General features: G+C 40.5%; 1 protein-coding gene across 4 annotated transcripts in view; it reads right to left on the minus strand.

Moving 5' to 3' along the window:
* Positions 1–309: 309 nt before the first annotated feature.
* Positions 310–19,466, minus strand: part of SNX9 (sorting nexin 9) — a 42,774-nt gene continuing 23,617 nt past the window's right edge. For all 4 annotated transcript variants that reach the window (XM_083434154.1, XM_083434156.1, XM_083434155.1 and 1 more), the window contains 14 exons: positions 18,409–18,562; positions 17,854–18,007; positions 16,738–16,822; positions 15,977–16,102; positions 15,686–15,803; positions 13,379–13,509; positions 12,395–12,498; positions 12,025–12,128; positions 9,686–9,763; positions 8,326–8,402; positions 7,479–7,568; positions 5,710–5,824; positions 4,958–5,049; positions 310–2,272 (listed from right to left, as the gene is read on the minus strand). In XM_083434154.1, the coding sequence (XP_083290280.1) occupies positions 2,225–2,272; positions 4,958–5,049; positions 5,710–5,824; positions 7,479–7,568; positions 8,326–8,402; positions 9,686–9,763; positions 12,025–12,128; positions 12,395–12,498; positions 13,379–13,509; positions 15,686–15,803; positions 15,977–16,102; positions 16,738–16,822; positions 17,854–18,007; positions 18,409–18,562 (1,476 nt within the window). In that variant the 3' untranslated portion in view covers positions 310–2,224. The remainder of the gene's footprint in view (positions 2,273–4,957; positions 5,050–5,709; positions 5,825–7,478; positions 7,569–8,325; positions 8,403–9,685; positions 9,764–12,024; positions 12,129–12,394; positions 12,499–13,378; positions 13,510–15,685; positions 15,804–15,976; positions 16,103–16,737; positions 16,823–17,853; positions 18,008–18,408; positions 18,563–19,466) is intronic.

Consider the following 19,466-nt stretch of genomic DNA (forward strand, 5'->3'; position numbering starts at 1 on the left):
TATGAGATATATAAGGAAATCTGGAGATGATGTTTGTATATAAGGTTTCACGCTACCAAGATTCAAGGCAACTTTAAGCTCTTTCAGGATGTAATACGGTAACTAGAATGATATTTGTGCAGAAGCTTTGTAGATTTCAAAACTTAAAAGAAGCCTCTTACTGCCAGGAGAAAATTGCAACTTTGGTTCAAAAACTGCATCCTAAAATAAAATAGGAGATGTGTCCTTGGTGAAAAGTACAGATGTGGTGGTACCTGCAAACACCTGTTTTTATAGAGTAGCAAAATAATGAGGGGGGGGCCCACAAAGTTTCTTTTATGTATAAATATTTATTATCAATTTAAAGACTTAATTTGCTGGGAAGTTACAGATCTGCCTTTTCAAATGGTCTTGCTACATACATGGCTTTTCCACACTGAAACCATCTCTTCTGTTCTTCTGTCCCAGTTTGTCTGTTAAAGATGGTAAGTCTGCAACTTCTGTCATCAGGATCAATTTAAAGTTTGGTAAAAAGAAATCCTCAGCGAACCAGTAACAAAGATTGACACAAAAAGTGAATATACAAATGCTGGAAAAGTGGTGCTGTGAAAAAGTGCCTTAGAATTTACTATACACTTTGCATTAACTTCATAAATTGTTTCTACATGCAAGATAGATCTCATTACATTTGGCATAAAACATTTATACACATTCTTTACAATTTGTACATATCTGAATGGCTGTATCGTAACACTTTATGGAATTTTGGAAGACAAACTAAATTAATAGGAAAACAAAAAAAAAAATGTAGAAAAATAATTAAATACCTGACAATAGAGAGGATTGAGCCATGTTTACCTTCTGGGATTTTGTGTTTTTTTGGGGGGCAGGGTACAGCATTATATTATCATGGCAGACAGAGATTCTTTATTACTCTAACACACACAAAATGACAACAGCGCACAAGTCAACAGAACATATAGGGAGTACTACTCTCTTAGAATGACTTGGTAGATGAAAGAATGTTTATTTATGCAGTGAAGACTAATTCTAATGGAAGTTGTGTGTGGTATAGTGAGAAAATTTGTGGCAACATACCTTCAAGCCTTTATTGCCCACTGTTGGTATGCAAAAGCTGTTTTAACAACAGTGGCCTGAACATAACATTTCAAGCATAGTTGCATTTTGAAGTAGATACTTGTTTTATAAGCCCATGTTGTATTTAACACCTGAATAAATGGTCTGTTTTCCAGAGGTAAAAAATAAAGAATTTTGGCCATTATGGGATCATTTTAAAGTGGATAAAAAAAAGTAGTATCATGCTATTATATAAGCACCCAGAATCTGGCAGTGACCTTGAAACATTTTCTATCATGGCAGTGGTGATGGGACATGAGACACTATTGATGCTACACACTTGGTAAGGACAGAGCAAAAAGGCTCCAAACACACAACCATGACTATTGGGTAGTTAACCAAAGTGCATGGCTCAGAATTACTGGATGGAACAATATCTTCCAGATGTTTGGAATGGCTGTCTTTAGGTTCAGCTCTTTTTTTTTCTCATATAGACAGGAAGAAAAAAATAATCTAGCCCTCATGTTTTGAGGCATCTGTGGTTCAAGGACAGGATATTAAAAGATTCTCATATGCGTCAGCAACTTTATTTCAGATTTTGTATACCATTGCTACAGGAGAGGGAAGCTAAACTGCTTTCAACAGTAGGCTCGTAACAAAAAAAGTATATGCTAGAAAGCATTTCAGCAATCAGGATAAAGTATTTTTAAAAATCTAATCAGGTGACACAGAATACTCTTATAGAGTATGTAACCCTTGGCAACAAACCATTTGGCAATTTGAAGCCCTATCATAGAGCAGAGTAGGGGAGCCCATGGCCCTCCAGATGTAATTGAATTCCAACTCCCACAGCCCTGGAACCAAGGCAATGGTCAATGAGGATGGGAGCTAGCTCCAACTGGAGAGCCATAGATTACCCTTCCCTAATATAGGGCATTTTCCAGTTCTACTAAGATAGTGGGTAGGAGGGGAAAGCATATAGGATAAAAATATACATAAATATCCAAGGCATTTAGGTTAACAAAGTAAACTCCTGAAGTTTTCACTTTCTTTTGCATTTTATTTCTTTTAAAAAAGGCTTTTTGGATGGCGAAGACTTAACTTATTTGCACTGCCCCACCAAAAATCAGAAAAGCACTTTGGAGTTCTTCATTATCTGTCTCTGTATCTACATCATTGGAAAGCGACTGAGAGCCTGCCTCAGCTTTTGTGCAATCTGAAATAGACAAACAAATATGGCACATGAAAAGCGAGATAACCCCATATATTCAGAATTATTCAGGTTTGTTTGTTTTTGCAAACCGCTTGGAGGTGGTTGTTTTTACAGCCGTTATATAAATTGTAATAAATAAAATAAACCTTATCTCAAAGAACTTATGAGAACATTTAAAGCAATTCATTCCATTAACATAGAAAAGGTAAACAAACTGTATAGACCTACTATAATAATTTATTCTGCATGCTGTTCAAGAAACCTGATATCTTTGACAGCTCAAACATTTGTCCATTTGAAGCATATTCTAGCACTCTTAAAGGTTGCTGTATCATGAATAAAAATATAGATGATTTTTTAAAAAAGGCAAGTTGCCAAATAATTAAATCTGCTTACTGAGTAGTCCCAAAGGAGAAAGTATGAACTTAGATTCACAAAATGTTTAGGGGTATGCATACCCCGGCATTCCCTCAGAAAAAAGCACACTGTGTGTGTGTGTGTGTACACTTTGGGATTTTTTTCTGTAGTTTTTACTATTTGTTTTTGTAATTATAGGTAAAAGGTAAAGGTAAAGTCCAGTCAAAGGCGACCATGGGGAGTGGCACTCATCTTGCTTCAGTCCACAGACAGCTTTCTGGATCATGTGGACAGCATGCCTAAACCGCTACTGGCGCAATGGAACACTGTGACGGAAGCCAGAGCGCATGGAAACACCATTTACTTTTCAGCCACAGCAGTACCAATTTATCTACTTGCACTGGTGTGCTTTCAAACTGCTAGGGTCTCAGAAGCTGGGATAGAGCAACAGGAGCTCACCCCATCACACAGATTCAAACTGCCAACCTTCTGATCAGCGAGGCTCAGTGGTTTAGACCACAGTGTCACCAATGTCCTAATAATAATAATAATAATAATAATAATTGTCAGAGCTGGCTCCTGGTCCCAGCTCACAGAGGACCAACGCTAGCCGGCAGTAATGTACAAAAGTCTTTATTGAAGTACAGTTTCCATTTCCAAGCCGCAGCGCCCCAGCTCTACGTCTAGGGTTTAGACCGGCGAAGCTCCATCTGAATCTCCGCCCCCTGTACACCAGTTTAAGACTCTAACCTTACTCCACCTCTTCCTTCTCTCCTTTCTCCTCTGGGTCCTGCTACCCCCCTGGGTCCCTTCTTTCCTGGACTCCTCCGACGCAGACGTTGACCCCCCTGACTCCTCCCTCTCTCTTCGACGGGCTTTAGGACCCGGCTCCCTCTCCGGGCTGCCAACTGTGCTGCTCTCCTGTACATTTGAACTTGGCGCGCGCGCGCAGCTTTTAACCTTCCTCTTGACCGTTTCCTCGCTCCCCGACGGAGGCGTGGTCAACCCTGCCTCATGTTCTCCCGCTGGTAGCGCGCCGCCTGATCCCGATGCCTGGGACTCCTCCCCCCTACTGCACTCTGGTGTGGACGCTGGTCCGGATTTCCAACTGCTGCTCTCTGAGTCCCCTCTGTCCCCTTCTTCCTGAAGTGCCCCCCTGGGCACTCCCCTTGCCCTGACCATGGGAGCCCCTTTTTGTGAATCCTCCGATTCACTGGAAAGACTCAGAGACCTCGGACCGCTGTCATCGCTGACATTTCCTTCGGACTCCTCCCCCTCGCTCTCCATTTCCTCCCTATCCTGTGCCTCTGCTCCTGAACCCCTGACAATAATAATAATAATAAATGCTGTAAACAGCTCTTGTCCCAAATATCTGAAGCAGCAGCTCCTTCCACATTGACCTACCAGGATATTAAGATAAACAGGAGATGTCCTGTTAGAGGAGCTGCCATCTCTGTGGTCAAGGGACAGCTTTCTGTGTGGCGGACCCTGGTTGTAGAATGACCTTCCCTCTTTGTGCATCCACTGGATGCTTTGGCGACTGGTGATGATGCACCTCCTACTCAGGCCTTTGGGTGAGTAAGGGTCGTCGCTCCTCCTGCTTTGCTATATACTGCTGTTTGGTGCTGATGCTTTACTACTTGGTTATTGGTTGTTTTGTAGTTTTGTTTTATGATTTTAACATACACTGTACTTGTTTTTAACTGTAACGTCTTTGTGACTTGCCCTGGGACCGTTTGGTGAAGGGCAGTACAAATACATAAATAAATGCTGGAGTCACTAAATAGGAGGGAAAAGAGAGAAGCTGCCACCCCCCCCCCCCCCGGCAGTAGGCTAACACTACAACGTGTTCACTTTCCAAGGTATAAAAGGGATGAAATTAGAGAGAATTAAGCGGAATAACTGCATACAGCTTAATCATTATCCCTTCTCTGAAATGAATGAAAAGAATTGCTAATGAACTGCCAAATGCAATTCATTGTGAATCCCAGCCAAAAAGCAAGCAGCAGCTGCATAGTCTTGTCATGCGAAGTATGTGGTAGAGGAAGAATTGGCAGTGCCAAGGAGCATTTTCCAATGAGGGGATGAAAGAACTATTACTTCATAAACCTGTATTTTAAAAATAAATTTGTTCACCACATGAAGTGTTTCTGAAGTCAACAATTTCAAGCACATGATGAGTATTTGAGCACAAATGCACTTGAAGCAGTCCATGGAAGGTTGTTGTTTTTTTACAATCAAGTGGTTTGTATAATTTTTATGAAAAAATATGAAATTTTGGAAGAATAAGCAAGTGCAGACAGAGAGAGTTCAAGACACATTGCAACTTACTGTTTCATAGAACTGTGCCTGTTGCTCCAGATACAAGCGCATCACACTATTGTAATCATAAATTCGGTTACTGTGGAAGTGATTCATTTCAGCTGTAAAATCAAAACCAGAGCACATATTGAAGTCTGACTCCAAAAGGGAATAAATTTTACTCATTTAGGAATCCAAGCAAAATGCCAGATTTGCACTTTATGGTAGTGGAGGGGTAGGAAACCATTTTTCTGTTGAAGGCATGGCAGCAGCAGTAGCAGCAGCAACAACCAAAAACAATTTTATTATTTATACCCCACCTGACTGGCAGAGCCAATGAAAGGCTGATTTGAGACTGAAGTATTTTGTCTTAACTAATCAAGAATAAAGACTGAGTATCTCACCCAATGTCACCACAGATTACACTCCCCAATCATATGCAGGTCAACCCCGAAGCCTGCCTTATGCTGTTTGACACTGCTGTTCTTAAATAAGCATACAGAAGACTTCATTTAATACAGTAGACGAATACTGCTACTGTTCCAGAAAGCAAGTGAAAGGGATTCCTTTCTGACTACACACACAGAGAGACGGAGGGGACACCAATTAATTCAGACAGGTGGGGAAAACCTCTTCGCTCCCTGCACCCCAAACCATATAAACATCACGTATTTGTAATGTGACTAAAATTATTCTTAAAATTCCCTTTCACCAATCCCCTTCTATCCCCATTCCCAATTAACAGGGGAAACAATGTCATTTAAATGTAAAGTACATTTTACCTTGTAGTGCATATGACATGGTGCTTACACGCTTCAGCATGTTTTGTTTATCCTGTGGGGTGATTTTGCTGGTAGCAACTAATTTATCACTTTCCTTCACTTTTTCTATTGCTCCCTGTTAAGACAAAAATCACATAAAGCATCAACGGAAAAGCATCTCAAATTAAATTAATTAGTTTCATTTGCCTGTGTTGTATCTGCATTCATTCTATTTCCTAAGACTACCTCCCCTCCCTCAAAAATTTACAAAGCCTGGAAGGAGGAGTGTTGTATGCTAGGATCAACCACCACATACTTAATCTTCCTCCAAACCAATTCACACAATCATGGGGCATGCTATGGGAACTATAAAACCAAGCTGCAATGTACACTAGTTTTGTGCTGCTATTTATTCATGCAGAACTGCAATCCTCTGCACAGCAAGCAGCGCTGTTGCAAAACTGGCTTGGGAAAGGCAGTGGGCAGTAGTTTCAGGTCATCATCAGATGACTACGAATCTGCCATCAGTAGTTTCAAAATTAAGTTTAAATTTAAGCTACTAAAATACATTAAAGCATAGCCACGAAAGATGCTTAGCCATTTTCATGTATCCTGGAGGGGGCAGTCACAAAGGGTAAACACAGCTACAACACAGCTACAACTCTGTTAACACCTAACTTGTCGTAATCAGCCTGACTTTGAATAAAATGCCTGGGTTTTGTGGGGCAGATAATCAACCGAAATTAGAGGTTGTCTATGTGGATATTTAATGTCTTAAGGCTAGATTCAACTAAGGACTTGTGCTAGCTCAACAGCATTTTCTCAGCTTGCCAACCTCTCAACTGGCTCTTTGGGTGGTCAGGAAAACCCCTAGAACAGCATATGCAGGCGGAGGAGAGGGAGGATTGTTCCATCCAGCAAGGTGAAATGCTTGCACTGATGGAGCAATTTCCATAATGCTATACTGAGTTGCTCCCTAATAGGTTCTTCCACAGAAAAGTGCTCCTGAAAGTCCTCTCAAAATAGTGACTGAAGCTCTCAGCTTCCATCACACTTTATAAACCACAGAGACTATTTTGGGTTTCCTCAAGTGTGAGAACTATACAGTGTGCACCATACTCTATGCAGGCTTTCTAATCTTGGTCTTCACAGGAAGCTGCCTTCTAGCTGACCATCTAGCTCAGTAGTGTTGAAACTCAGTGGCAGTGGTTCCCCAGTATTTCAGAAGATAATCTTTCTCAGCCCCACCTGGGGACTGAAGCTAAGCCATTTTGCCTGCAAGGCAGATGCTCTGCCACTGAGCTATAGCCCTTCTCCAAATACCGTAGGACAAGAACCCCCAACCTTTCTTGGCCTGCAGGCACATCTGGAAATCCAAGAACCTGCTGTGGGCAACACAAAACACCCATATCCCAGTAGAAAAACTGGTGGTGCTCAGGACTGCTCCCCCCCCCCCTGCAAAAAAGCACCCTGCAGACAAAACACATACACCCTACCAAAAAAAGCAAACATCAAATGCCAAACCTCCAAGGTGTAAAGCAATTCCCCAAACAATGCAAAAAAGGGCAGACAGAACACCCCTTCACCCTAAAAACAAGCAGGAAAAATACTTCCATCCACTTCAGCAACCAATCAAATACAAAAACCAACTAAAATACATACATCCCAAAACTTAGCAGGTAGTAGCAAGACCCCTTTTCCTTTCCTGAAGAGATCGAGAGTCTGCATAACTTACAGTATGATAAGTAGCTCCCACCTCTTTAAAAGTCATGGTGAAAAAGGCTCCTTACCTTGTGAGCACCTATGATATCTGGGAAGCAACCAAGAAATCCTTTGTATTCATGATTGGTTTCCATTAGAAAATGAAGATCCTGCTTTGGCTGATAAAGAGGGGGGAAATCCAGTTATTGACTCCATAACAATAGGTCATACAAACTCCACATCTAAACTGAAAATTAGAAGACTACCAATGGGGAGGGGATCGTGAAATTTTGAGTGCTGAAAAATGGCAGCTCACCTACAGATTGCAAATGGATACACGTAAGAAATTGTTACTTTAAAAAAAGATAGCAAATTCAAATATAAAATCAGTGAACACAAATCACTGTATTTTACCCAATCTTTGTACAAATAGGCTTTAATACAACAGGGGGTATAAGATTTCAGGGGGTTTTTTTGCCCATTGCCCTTTAAAAAGAGGCACATATCCTGAAAATCATGTGTTGGTGTGGCTGAATCTAGCCGCTGCCCCCTGCACTTTATAGAGCTAGCAGGTGAGGAGTTGAATGCCCAGCTCCCAGTTACACACAAATTTCCCATTCATTTACTGATACAGAAGCAGGCTTCTGCATACCATGACTATGGTGGTAGATTTTGTAAGGGGGGGGGAAACCTCAAAGTGTTTTATAATCACCAACTCTTGCTAAATTCTTAGCACCTTTATAATCACTCAAAAGTATGCTATGCATTCCTAGGGAGACAGCCATCCAATGAGCTTTGCCCACTTGTACAACATGACCTCTTGTTTCTCTTCTCCCCAACCAGCTCCAGAAGAAGGTGGCTCACCATGTAAGCAAACACCTGCTCCATCTGAACTCACCCATGGACTTCCCCCCACAATGTAGTAGTATGACATACCTGTTCTGCTACAAGACTGGCAATTTCTTCATATGTTTTTCCTGCTTCCGTTATTGCTTCATGGAGGTCAGACTCTCCTAAAAACAAATGAGACATAGAGGTTTTCAAGTACGTCAAAATGAGTCGCTGAAACAAACAAAAATGGGACATGTAGAAACATCTACATTTTAAAATAAGTGTTTGTTGGTACATCCAGTGATTTCTATAGTAGAAGGTTTATAAGTATTTGTGGAAGTAAATCAATACTTAATATAAAAATCTTACTTAAGATTTACTTCAAATGCGAAGAATAAACCAATCCATGAGGAAAAATAAACCGCCTTTAATTATACCAGTAATTATAAATTTGAAACTGGCAAACTATCAGGACTAAGATGACAAAATTAAATGATAGCATCTTTATATTTTTTCATATCCTTCCCTAGCCACACATGTTCAAATTTTTCTGCTGAACACATCAACACAAGGCTGGGGTTTAGTTTGGCACATTAAGTTTTAGGGCAAAACAGCAGGGCTTTCATGTAGTCTAATTCACCTATTCTTTGTTTACTGTTGCAGAGAAATGCTGTAAATGTGTTTATGTTTGGAATGAAAACATGTTCTGTGACCTCTGCAACAGAGTTCAAAGCCTGCAGAGCTGATATTGGAGAGAGGAGAGAGATAGCTGCTTTAAGATTTCATTATACGGGGCCTGGATCAGGTAATTTTAGTCTGATTGCTCTGGATCACAACAATTAACTGGATGTTCCAGACAGTTGGGAGTTAGCTATCAGTTAGGGAAAGGCTGTTGAGGAGTTGGATGAGAAGCAAACAGCTGAGGCAGATGTGTGGAAAAGGCCTGAGTATCAATACGCAATGTGTGGTTAATACATGTCTGGCAAAAAAAATCTGAAGGGAGCCAGTGATTGAGTTGGTCTGAGAGGCTGTCCTGTGTAAAAGTCTTACTAGAAGGGAGGTTACAACAGTTAACCACAATATTTTGATCTTTTAAGAAATCACTATCAGTATAACTCTCCAAACAGAGATTATATTAATAAATCGTATTTCTAGTATTGATGCCTTTGCTTAAAACAAATATTTAACCCCAATATCTAATCCTTATAAATCGGAGCATGACAGGGAAGGACTCATAAGCATCTTGGTAGCCACTAAGCGAACAGTGTGCAGGACTAGGTAAGTCTTTCGCCTGATCCAGCAGGGCTCTTTTCATATGTTCAGCTTACCTGATGTTTGAAGGAAGTTTAGTCCAGTAAAAACCCAAAATATTTATTCCGAGCTCATCCAATTAATGCAGCCCAAATACTAGAAACAGGTGAAGTTGCTTTGAAAGACAAATCAAAACAGAGCTAGAATGAAATACCTTGATAACCACTGCTATGGAAAACCACTGCTAAACCCTGTAAAGCTTTTCCTATTTTCTGGTATTCCTTGGGCAATGCTGAAAGAAAAAAAAGGATTTAACGTTAAGATATAATCTGGTAAAGCCAGAAAAATGCAATGAGCTTGTTTAAAAGCAGTGCTAGTGTTTAGTGGCTATGCAGGGTTACATAGATGAGCTTCAATGTGCCCAAGTGAAGTACAGTACGCATCTCACACAACTCCCCTCCCCATCCTCCCATCGGGGCGGAGCAAAGGGGGGGCAGGGCACCCCAGGTGCCATCTTTGAGGGGGTGACAAGAAGGCACCCCGTGGGGGGCTCGCCCTGCCACCACCTCCCATGCGGCAAAGAGGAGGACTTCTGCTGAGATTACTTTGTTTCAAAGAAGCCTGACTTAGCATTACGCATGTATCAGAGATCCTGTTTTACTGGCAATAGTTTGTTAAACCAGTAAGCTTTACTTGAAGCTGGCTTGTTTATGAAACCATTTGTTTGCTTTAATCCATCATTCCTGGCACAAACAGGAGGAGACAAGGGGAAGGATGAGTGCATAAGCTCAGTGCTTCACTTGGGCTTGCTGAGATTCGCGCATGTAGCATTATGCAGGAGCCAACTCAGCAAATAACTGACTACAAAACACTACCTAAATCAGAGGTGGGCAATCTTATCAGAGGATGGGCTGGTCGACGCTCCATCCGTCAGAGGATGGGCTGGAGCGTGTGCGCCCATGCGCTCTTCCAGGTCGGAGGAGCGCCCATGCGCAGGCGCCATTTCTGGCGCTCTTCTGACCTGGAAGTGCGCCAGAATTAGCGTGTGTGCATGTGCACGGGCGCTTCTCCGTCCCACACGCATGTGCACATGCTATTTCCGGTGCACATCCGGGTTGGAGCAGCACCCGTGCGCATGCACACAGGCACCATCAACCCGGAAGTCGGTCCCTGCACCGTGCTGGTAAGAGTGGGGGGCGGCAGGGGTCACTATGGGCCGGTTAGACAAGCCTTGTGGGCCACTACTGGCCCACGGCCCTTAGGTTGCCAACCCCTGACCTAAATAAACATCAGTATGGCAGACAGCCAAAGTTCTTTCTGATAGTCCCTGTATTCTCCACCTCTCTCCTCACATTTACAGTGGTACCTTGGGTTAAGAACTTAGTTTGTTCTGGAGGTCCGTTCTTAACCTGAGGTACCACTTTAGCTAATGGGGCCTCCCGCTGCTGCGCGATTTCTGTTCTCATCCTGAAGCAACGTTCTTAACCCGAGGTACTATTTCTGGGTTAGCAGAGTCTGTGACCTGAAGCGTCTGTAACCCGAGGTACCACTGTATTTCACATCCACTGGCTTGATTACTAGTACTTGCACTACCCTCTTGGTGCCATTAGTTCATTTACTTTGATCAGTGGGTATACAAGTGCTTCAGCTGCTTGGCCCAAGCTTGCAGTGTCCCCTGTGACCTCAAGATCTAATGGGAAACTCATTTCTGAAGTCCAAGGTCTATGGGGCTGCATTAAACAGTTCTGTGGTGTATTTACTTTTCAAATGGCAGCTTGGTGCAGATCAGTTAAGTAGTCTGAGTCTTTCACACAGAAATGCTTTTCTAGAGAAATTGTGCCTTTTAAAAAACATACTACAAATGGCTAATGAATCATGTATGCAAACTGTCACACTACACAACCATACCAGTAATATGAACAATAGTTCATTTCCAAATTCATTCAAAAGGTGGATCTTGGAAAATTGGCATTAATCCAGCTATACCAAGTTGGATGACTCTGTTTATTCTGCTGTGATCTTTTCTGGCAAGCTCGTTTATGCTTTCAAAACACCAAGATCTAAAACATTTACTAGCTTTGAAAATTCATTTTGTTCGCCAAGTATTCTGTAAATAAAGTTGCCTACAGTAGATAAACACATGCTCATTGCAAAATCATGTGAAGGAGAAAAAAACATTCTGTAAGAGCTCTTTAAACCCAGAACACACACACGCACGCACGCACACACACACCCATTCCTGATCTTGAGAACTTATTCAAACATCTTAAAAAAAGAAGAAGCATGATTAAAAAATAAGAATGCATAAGCTGTGGGGCAACTTCCAAAAGCAACGTCTTTCAGAACCAGAGCTTTCAAGTGTTTATGAGGCAAGCACAGTCACTTTTGTGGATTGCATATTTTATATGCAATTGATTCATTCATTTCATGAATACTGCACTAGTAGTTCTAGTCTTTTGCCAAAGTAAGTCCTGTTACACATTGTATAAACACATTAAAAAAATAGTCAAGAAACGACAAATTTCATTGTGTTAAATATATTCCAACACTTACGTCCTGTACAGCGTTTCCAGTGTTCGTGGCCCACTGTCAACAACTCCTTAACTCCATCATCCATGGCTTTAGTGAACTTCCCAACTGCATCACATTTCTGTTCACTGTATAATGAAGAACTGAATTACACAGGGTTTTCCTCATTTTCTACTGTGAACATTTTTTATCTGTATTTTTTGTTTCTTTTTGCATACTGACTAGGAGGCCACATGCCCTCAGTACAGTTTACATCCCTTTTGCAAAGTGAAAACTACATTTTAGTCCTACATTTTAGATTAAATATGCTTTAAAAACAATTGCACCTTTTTTTAAAAAGCAGGCAACAGCAATTTTGAAATAAGACATGAAAACGAATAATCCAACACCTTACATTTCTAACAAATCCAAGTCAGGTGCTTCTGGTTCCATAGTAGAAAAGACCATAACACCCACAACCTCATCTTTTTCTGCCTTCCTTTTACCGGTTTTCCATTCCTAGGGAAAAGAACAAGTGTGGCAATGTGAGACAACACACTCTTGCAGTGACATCTTGAACAGTCTCAATCACACAGGGACTTTGGCCTGCTCCCATACGTTTCTTGAGCAGGGCAGGGGCCTGCCATATATCTTCAGATTCCTCCCAGTCCTCAGTTCAAAACTGGTATGAAAAAAAAATAATCAAGCATGAAAGAAGCCGTGATCCAGACAGCCACATATGTGACTTAACATCTATTATTCTTCAGCTTCTTTTTCAGAAAGCTCCTTTCTGCAAAAATATCTTTTTAATCTTGGGGAAGTTTCACACTGAATTTTTAATGTAGCTATTTGAAAGCTGAGTATAGCTCATTCAATGGTCACTTCAGCACTGGATTACTGCTATGTGCTCTATGTGAGGCTTCAGTTGTGCTTGATCTGAAAGCTGCAGTTAGTGCAGAATGCCACAGCATGATCGCTGAGAGGAGTAAGACTCTGCCAGCATAGAACATCCCTGCACAGAGATCTGCACTGGTTGCAGATTTACTGTCGGGCCAAGTTCAAGGTGTTCCTATTAATATATGAAACTTTTAACAGCCTGAGGTCATTTACTAGTGAGATTGCCTAACTTCATACATACCTACTCGACCACTTTGACCTGCAAAACTGGCACTGTTACAGATGCCACATAACTCTTGCTTCACGTTTGTAAGAAATCAATCATTTAGTGTGGCAGTATCCACCCTTTGAATTCCCTGCCTATTGATGTAAGGTAGGCCTCTTTCACTGTACTCTTTTCAGCACCTGCTAAGAATATTTTTGTTTAGGCAAGCCTATCTGGATGTGTAGAATGTTGACATGTGTTTTACTTTGGTTTTTAGCTTATTGTTTAATGTAATACCTTTTCATCACGGAAACTAAGGAACTGCTGAAAAACTTCACTTTCCGAAACAACTGGATGACGACACATCCTGGTCATCCATGCCTGTAGCCTCTCCATCCTCATTTTGATGAATTCTTCCTCGAAACGCCCTGCAGGCCAATTAGTAACAGATACTGACATTCACACTTAATGCCATCTATCCTCCACCCCCCCTCCAATAAGACAAGCAATTTTTAGCTTGTTTACTTATTTGAAGCCTTTTAGCCTGCCCTTCACTAAAAATCCCACAATATAATCTAAAACAAACAGCAAACATCCAGGTCACACGAAATTCAACAAGGGAGGAAAATACTTCTAAAATTAGCTCAGTCAAATGGCTAGGGAAATAAATAGGATCTTCAAAAGGTGTCTATAACCCAACAGGGTTGGCACCGACTATTTTGGGGGACTCAGATTTAAGAAAACAGGAGGAGATGTATCCGTGTATAAAACGCCCCCTAATTTTTGACATTAAGGTAAAAAACCTAGCCTTATACCTTGAAAAATATGGTATATTGGGGGGGGGGAGCATTTCACAACCTAGGTGTGATGCAACAAAATGGCGTCCAGCATTCAAAAAACCCCTCAGCTTGCATTAACTAGCCACACACAAGGCATGCAAGCTCCACCCCCCAGTCATTCTTAGACTTCTTATTGGGTGAGCAACACAGCCAAGCAACACAGTTGGAGCCTCCCTACTCCCTGGCCGGCCGGCAGGGAGGGAGGGAGAGGAGCTGATTCCTTTGAAATTTAAGGGACATCATTTAAGGGACATTTAAGGGACATCTATCAATAAGGGATAGCAGCGGGACATGGTGCTGGAATAAGGGACTGTCCCTTCAAATAAAGGACACTTGACAGCTATGAATGGTGCCCTTGAAGTCTTCTCCTAGTGCTCATGAAGCCTGAAGGCTCCCCACCACAGCCTGCCCCCTAGTCATAAGTTGAGGCGTGGCAACTTTTTCCTCTCTTTAAAAGCACATAGAGCTAAAGGACAAATTTGGAAGAGCAACACTGTTTCCTACTTTCTCTTTCAGTTCTATGTGCTTTTCAAAGTTCAGATTAAATCTACTGGATCCAACATTTACCTAGACATCAAGGAAAAATGAAGTGTTTCTGTGCATGCACTCTATTTAATTGCTTTTATTGCTTTGGGCTGCAAAGCACTAGATAAATGCGAGAAACGCCACAATAAAATATAAGGCAGTGCCAAGTCTCTCATTTATTTTGCATATGCTAATTGTCGACATTAACACAGCAAACATACTTTTTAAAAAAACACAAAAAACCCCAGTGCATTTACCAAAGAAAATAGCAAGAAGCATACAATTTTTCTATATTACCATTTAACAAGGTTAGAGGAGAATAAACACTGATTGGAAAATAAAGTTTCTTTCAATCTCACAATACTCAAAATAATGGAGAAAAAATTCTCTAAATCTTAATCAGTGATTCCCAATGTGCTAGTCTGCTATGGCTTTCTTTCAAGCTCATGTGTGCACTTCAGAAAAAACTGCTGGAATTCTAAGCTTGAAGTTCTAGTTAAGGAAAAAGTAAATCACTTCCTTAGTTTTCCACTTCCTTGGCATGCATCGTAGTACACACATCAATGCTCAATTTCCTTCTCACGCAGTATGCTGTTTGCATTTCCAGCATTACACAGAGCTATAGAGCAGGTTGCACATTAGATTCTTTTTTACTGGCTGACTTTAAGATATCTGTTTAAAAGATCATACTTCAGGGGTACAGAGAGTCAAATGGAAAGAAATGCCAATTAATCAGAACAGAAGTGGTAAGCTTAGCTGCACCACTGCAAGAAGGCCTATAATTTCCACAGCATAATCCTTGGACATTACATGCTGAATTAGTTTAATCTTATATTTTATAAAAACTGGACCACATTCCAACACTCCTTTGGTTTCAGAATAGCCCAATCAAGCACATAATGAATGGAAAGACAAAGCCTCAACTCTATCAAGGCAGTATAAACAAAATATCAACATCTACTTTTTTCAGGAAGTGTAGCATTAGGAGGCAGATTAAAAAAAGACTAGTGCAGGCTCTTAAACGAACCAGCAACAGCATACTCTGTTCTCAACCACTTTGTAGCCGCTCTACATTTTTATTCCTCCAATGTTCTTATGAAATTTAAGGGGATAGTCAGTTTTAAGCTGAGAAGTCCTCATTTTCAGAGTGACCCTATTGCATTAATATCATCTTTCAGAAAAACAACAAAGCTAATCATAAACTTCCTGTTTCAAGAACCATCAATTTAGAGAAGGTTACCTGTCACTTGCTTGTCTGGAAGAGATGGAATTGGAATGGCTGATCCAAACTTAATCAAGAGACGTTCATACAACCAGTCGAAGTGCTTGTATCTGTGGTTGACAGCTCGATTAGTGTTCTGTAAGATAGGCAGACAAAACACTCTTGCTTATGACTTCCAAAATATATTTACTACTATGTCTGTATAAGTCAGGGTTATTTAACTGTATGATGTAAATCACAGATAAACGATCAAAAGAATTGGGACATTTTGAGATGTCACCTAAAGAAACTTCTCTGGTACGCACTTACTGTACATGTAAGCTGATATTCGATGTAGCTCTTCAAACCATACATTTTAGAACCCTTTTTTGGATCAGCCACAACACAGTCAAATGTAGAGGTAGGATAGACCCACATTGGCCCATAATCTCCAATCTACAGAACAACAAAAGTATTTATTAACTCCAGGCATGCTATACAAATCTAAAATATGCAATTGCATTTAATGCACACTAAACCTACATGTAGAACCAAAGATGCATCCATTCTATACCTGAAAGTAATTACTACAATAAGCAATCCAGAGGCTTAGCAAGTTGCATTATCAGGCATAATACAAAAATGGGCCACACAGAACTTTATACCTGGATGCCAGTTTGAAGCAGGTGCCTAAAGCACCTTTTGCAAACAGCATTTTAGGATCTCTCAATGATAGTATACCATTTCAACTACTCAGCACAAATAGCTGCCTAGGAAGAAAATTGCCCAAAAAGTTATAGTGGTGTTATTGTGTTGTAGGGTGATGAACAAAGACTTGAATCCTGGTCCCTGTGAATTACATGCTTAATTTCTGGAAGAGTGCCCTTGAGGCTTCACAGTTCCCATGGAAGTATGCAACATACTCAGCATGTTCATGGCCAGACAGGCTTTTCATTCAAGAAGCACTTTCCTAAGTACATACTGCTTTGGCTAAAAGTGAGTATGTATATGTTTACACACTAATGCCACAGGCAGTTGCCAAAGATAGATATGAATACAACACACACGCACACACAATATTTTAAACTTACAATTATAGGAATTTTCTCTTTGGGTTTTGCTAGCTGCTTTGACAAGAGATACTGCTCCACTCCAGGTTTTGCAAATCCAGGAAATCTGATCAGAGAAATTAAGTGAGTGAATCCTTCTTTCACAGGCTCTTTGGCAGATTCAGAACTGCTTGCCATATTTTATAGACATTTGGTGTATCCAAGAAGGTAAATGCGTCTGTTACTAAAACAATGGAGCTGAAATGATCTAGTTAGTTACAGACTGAGCAACAACTGCATTAGGACCTACAATTAAGTCATTGCTGAGTGGCTGAATTCAGCCAATCAGAACAAACTGTGCAGAAGAACTGTTAGTACCAACTGCCACTATAACACCATATAAGAGGCCTCTTGAATTCTCTTCTGTCATTTGATAAACTGACAGTTACATTCTCCTGCAGTTCAGAATCCTGAAACATTTCAAGTGCATGAAAAGGCCCAGTCCTTAGCAGGAATTTCATCTCCTCACTTCCCAATCAACCCCCTTACTCTTGACTGTATTACTAACTTTCTTTTTTTAAAAGTGACAGACAGACAAACAGAATATCCAGAATGTATATCTAATTGCAGAGCTGGACAACTGGGCAGAAGGAGGCTGCTGAGGAGTGGAGGTGGAGGTGCATACAAAAGCCCCACGGGGCAAAGGAGTGCAAAGGATTTATATCTCTGGCTGTAAGCAAGAACTATCCTGTCAAGACAAAGCACTTAACTAAAATCCACTTACTGCAGAAAATGTGAAAACTAATAAACTATATTGTCAAATCATTCCAGCTGTTCAAAACCACCTAAGGGACACCAACATTTTGGTCCAACAAGTCCACACAAAAGAGATGATAAAGCCCAATTGAAGGGCATGTTTTATTTGAGGAAATAAGTTTTGTTTGGGACTTATAAATAGGTTTTGTTTTTGTTTTTTACTATTTTCTTTAGCTGAATACTGATTTTGTTACCCTTTCCCACTGAAACAAGTTTATTATTTGTAAACTTTACATGGAAAATGCACTACAGCTTGTGAACACAGTCAACTATTCCATTTTAAAATCCTCTTTAAATTTCTATTTCCCCTACCCCCACCCTATTCAGTCCTGCAGTTTTTACTTGTTAAGTGGTAGCTTCATAGCAGCTCCACGGCTATTGCCACGCTGAAGTCCTGCTGGGTCTGAAGGCTCTGCCTCTTTATATCCAAGATAGGGTGCAGCCGTTGATTTTGGGTCATCCCAATCATCATCCCAGTCATCGTCATCAGCAGCCGCTAAAGAAGAGACAATACTAGTTGCATACATAATATCCAAACCACACTTAATGCGAACAACAGTGCATCTAATTAACTGGCATCTTTCAGTTCTACAGTATCCTAATGCAACATTCAAATAGCTGTCAAGACTAAACAGCATTCTGGAGCATTCTGGCGATAAGGGTATAGCGTAAGAAGTCCCAATCAACACACCCACACAAACATCTAATCAAAATGGCTTATTATTATTATTATTATTACACACAACAATAATCTGCTGATGGTCTCTGAGTAAGTTTACCATGTAGTTTTAGCAGAATTCTGAAATCAAATATCATTATTTACTTTCTGAATTATGTTTATCTGGAGTCCTACCAGACCCCAATAATCAGCAATGGTTACGGAAACACTCAGCTGACCTGGACCTTGATAAGCCTGTGGATGACCAAATGCTGCTGCATCCCAGTTGTTTGAAGCGCTGTTTTTCTGCCTATTTTCAGGTTTTGCTGCCCAGCCATCACCACCTGTTGTGTTGTCCCAGCTTGACCAGGGGTCGTTTGCATTGCTGCTAGCCTAAGTTTAAAAATGAAAAAAGGTGGGATATATGTGTTTTTTGAAAAATAGCACAGAAAAAGTAAAATTTTAGTCACAAATGTTACCAATAAATTTCCTTTTAAAGTAAAATAGGGAAAATTGTTTTTTCCACACAGGTGCACATATAGGGTGCTATTCAACTACAGTTTACTCAAAACAGACCCACAACAATTAATATGACTAAGTTAGTAAGCCCATCATTTTCAATGGGTAAACAGGGTAAACTACTGAGTAAACAGTAGTTGCACTCCCTTATTTAAATCTACAAATAAAAGTCAAAAAGCAATTCTAAACAGTTAAAATATAAAAGGCACATTTTATGCTTTTAGATAACACTATGGCATAAAAAACAGCAGCTCATTAGACGCCGACAGTCTGATCCTAGTTGGAAGCAAACGTTATTCTTTTCAATGGAGTTTAAAATCAGCAAAAACAGAACCTGTTAGTAGGCTAACAGTGGTTCTACCCAGACTTTGAACACAAACACATGTTTAGGTAACAAAAGAAGCAATTATAGTCACAAATATGTCCACTTTGATATACAAGCCCAAACATCATTTTATAATAATCATAATCATCTAAGATACACTGTTTCATTGCCCTGGTTGTCAATTTGATTTGAGGAGCAACTCAAAAGTTTTGGTAATTATCTTTAACGCCCTAAGCAGCTCAAGTCCAGGATGCCAAAGAGACTGCCTACTCCCATTCCAACCAGCCTGCTCTCTGGAGATGCCCTTTTCTGTTTTTCACAGGTTCTTTTTCAAAGTCTTATTTTGCTTACAGATGTAGCAAAGTTCTGAAAATGGTTTAGCCACTGCCTTAGGAGTTGAGAAGAAAGCCTGTCATTAGTTCTGCGTATCTTCACAAGAATACCAGCAGCTCA

Source organism: Podarcis tiliguerta, assembly GCF_965153285.1.
Source record: "Podarcis tiliguerta genome assembly, chromosome: 3".
Taxonomy (NCBI): Eukaryota; Metazoa; Chordata; class Lepidosauria; order Squamata; family Lacertidae; genus Podarcis; species Podarcis tiliguerta.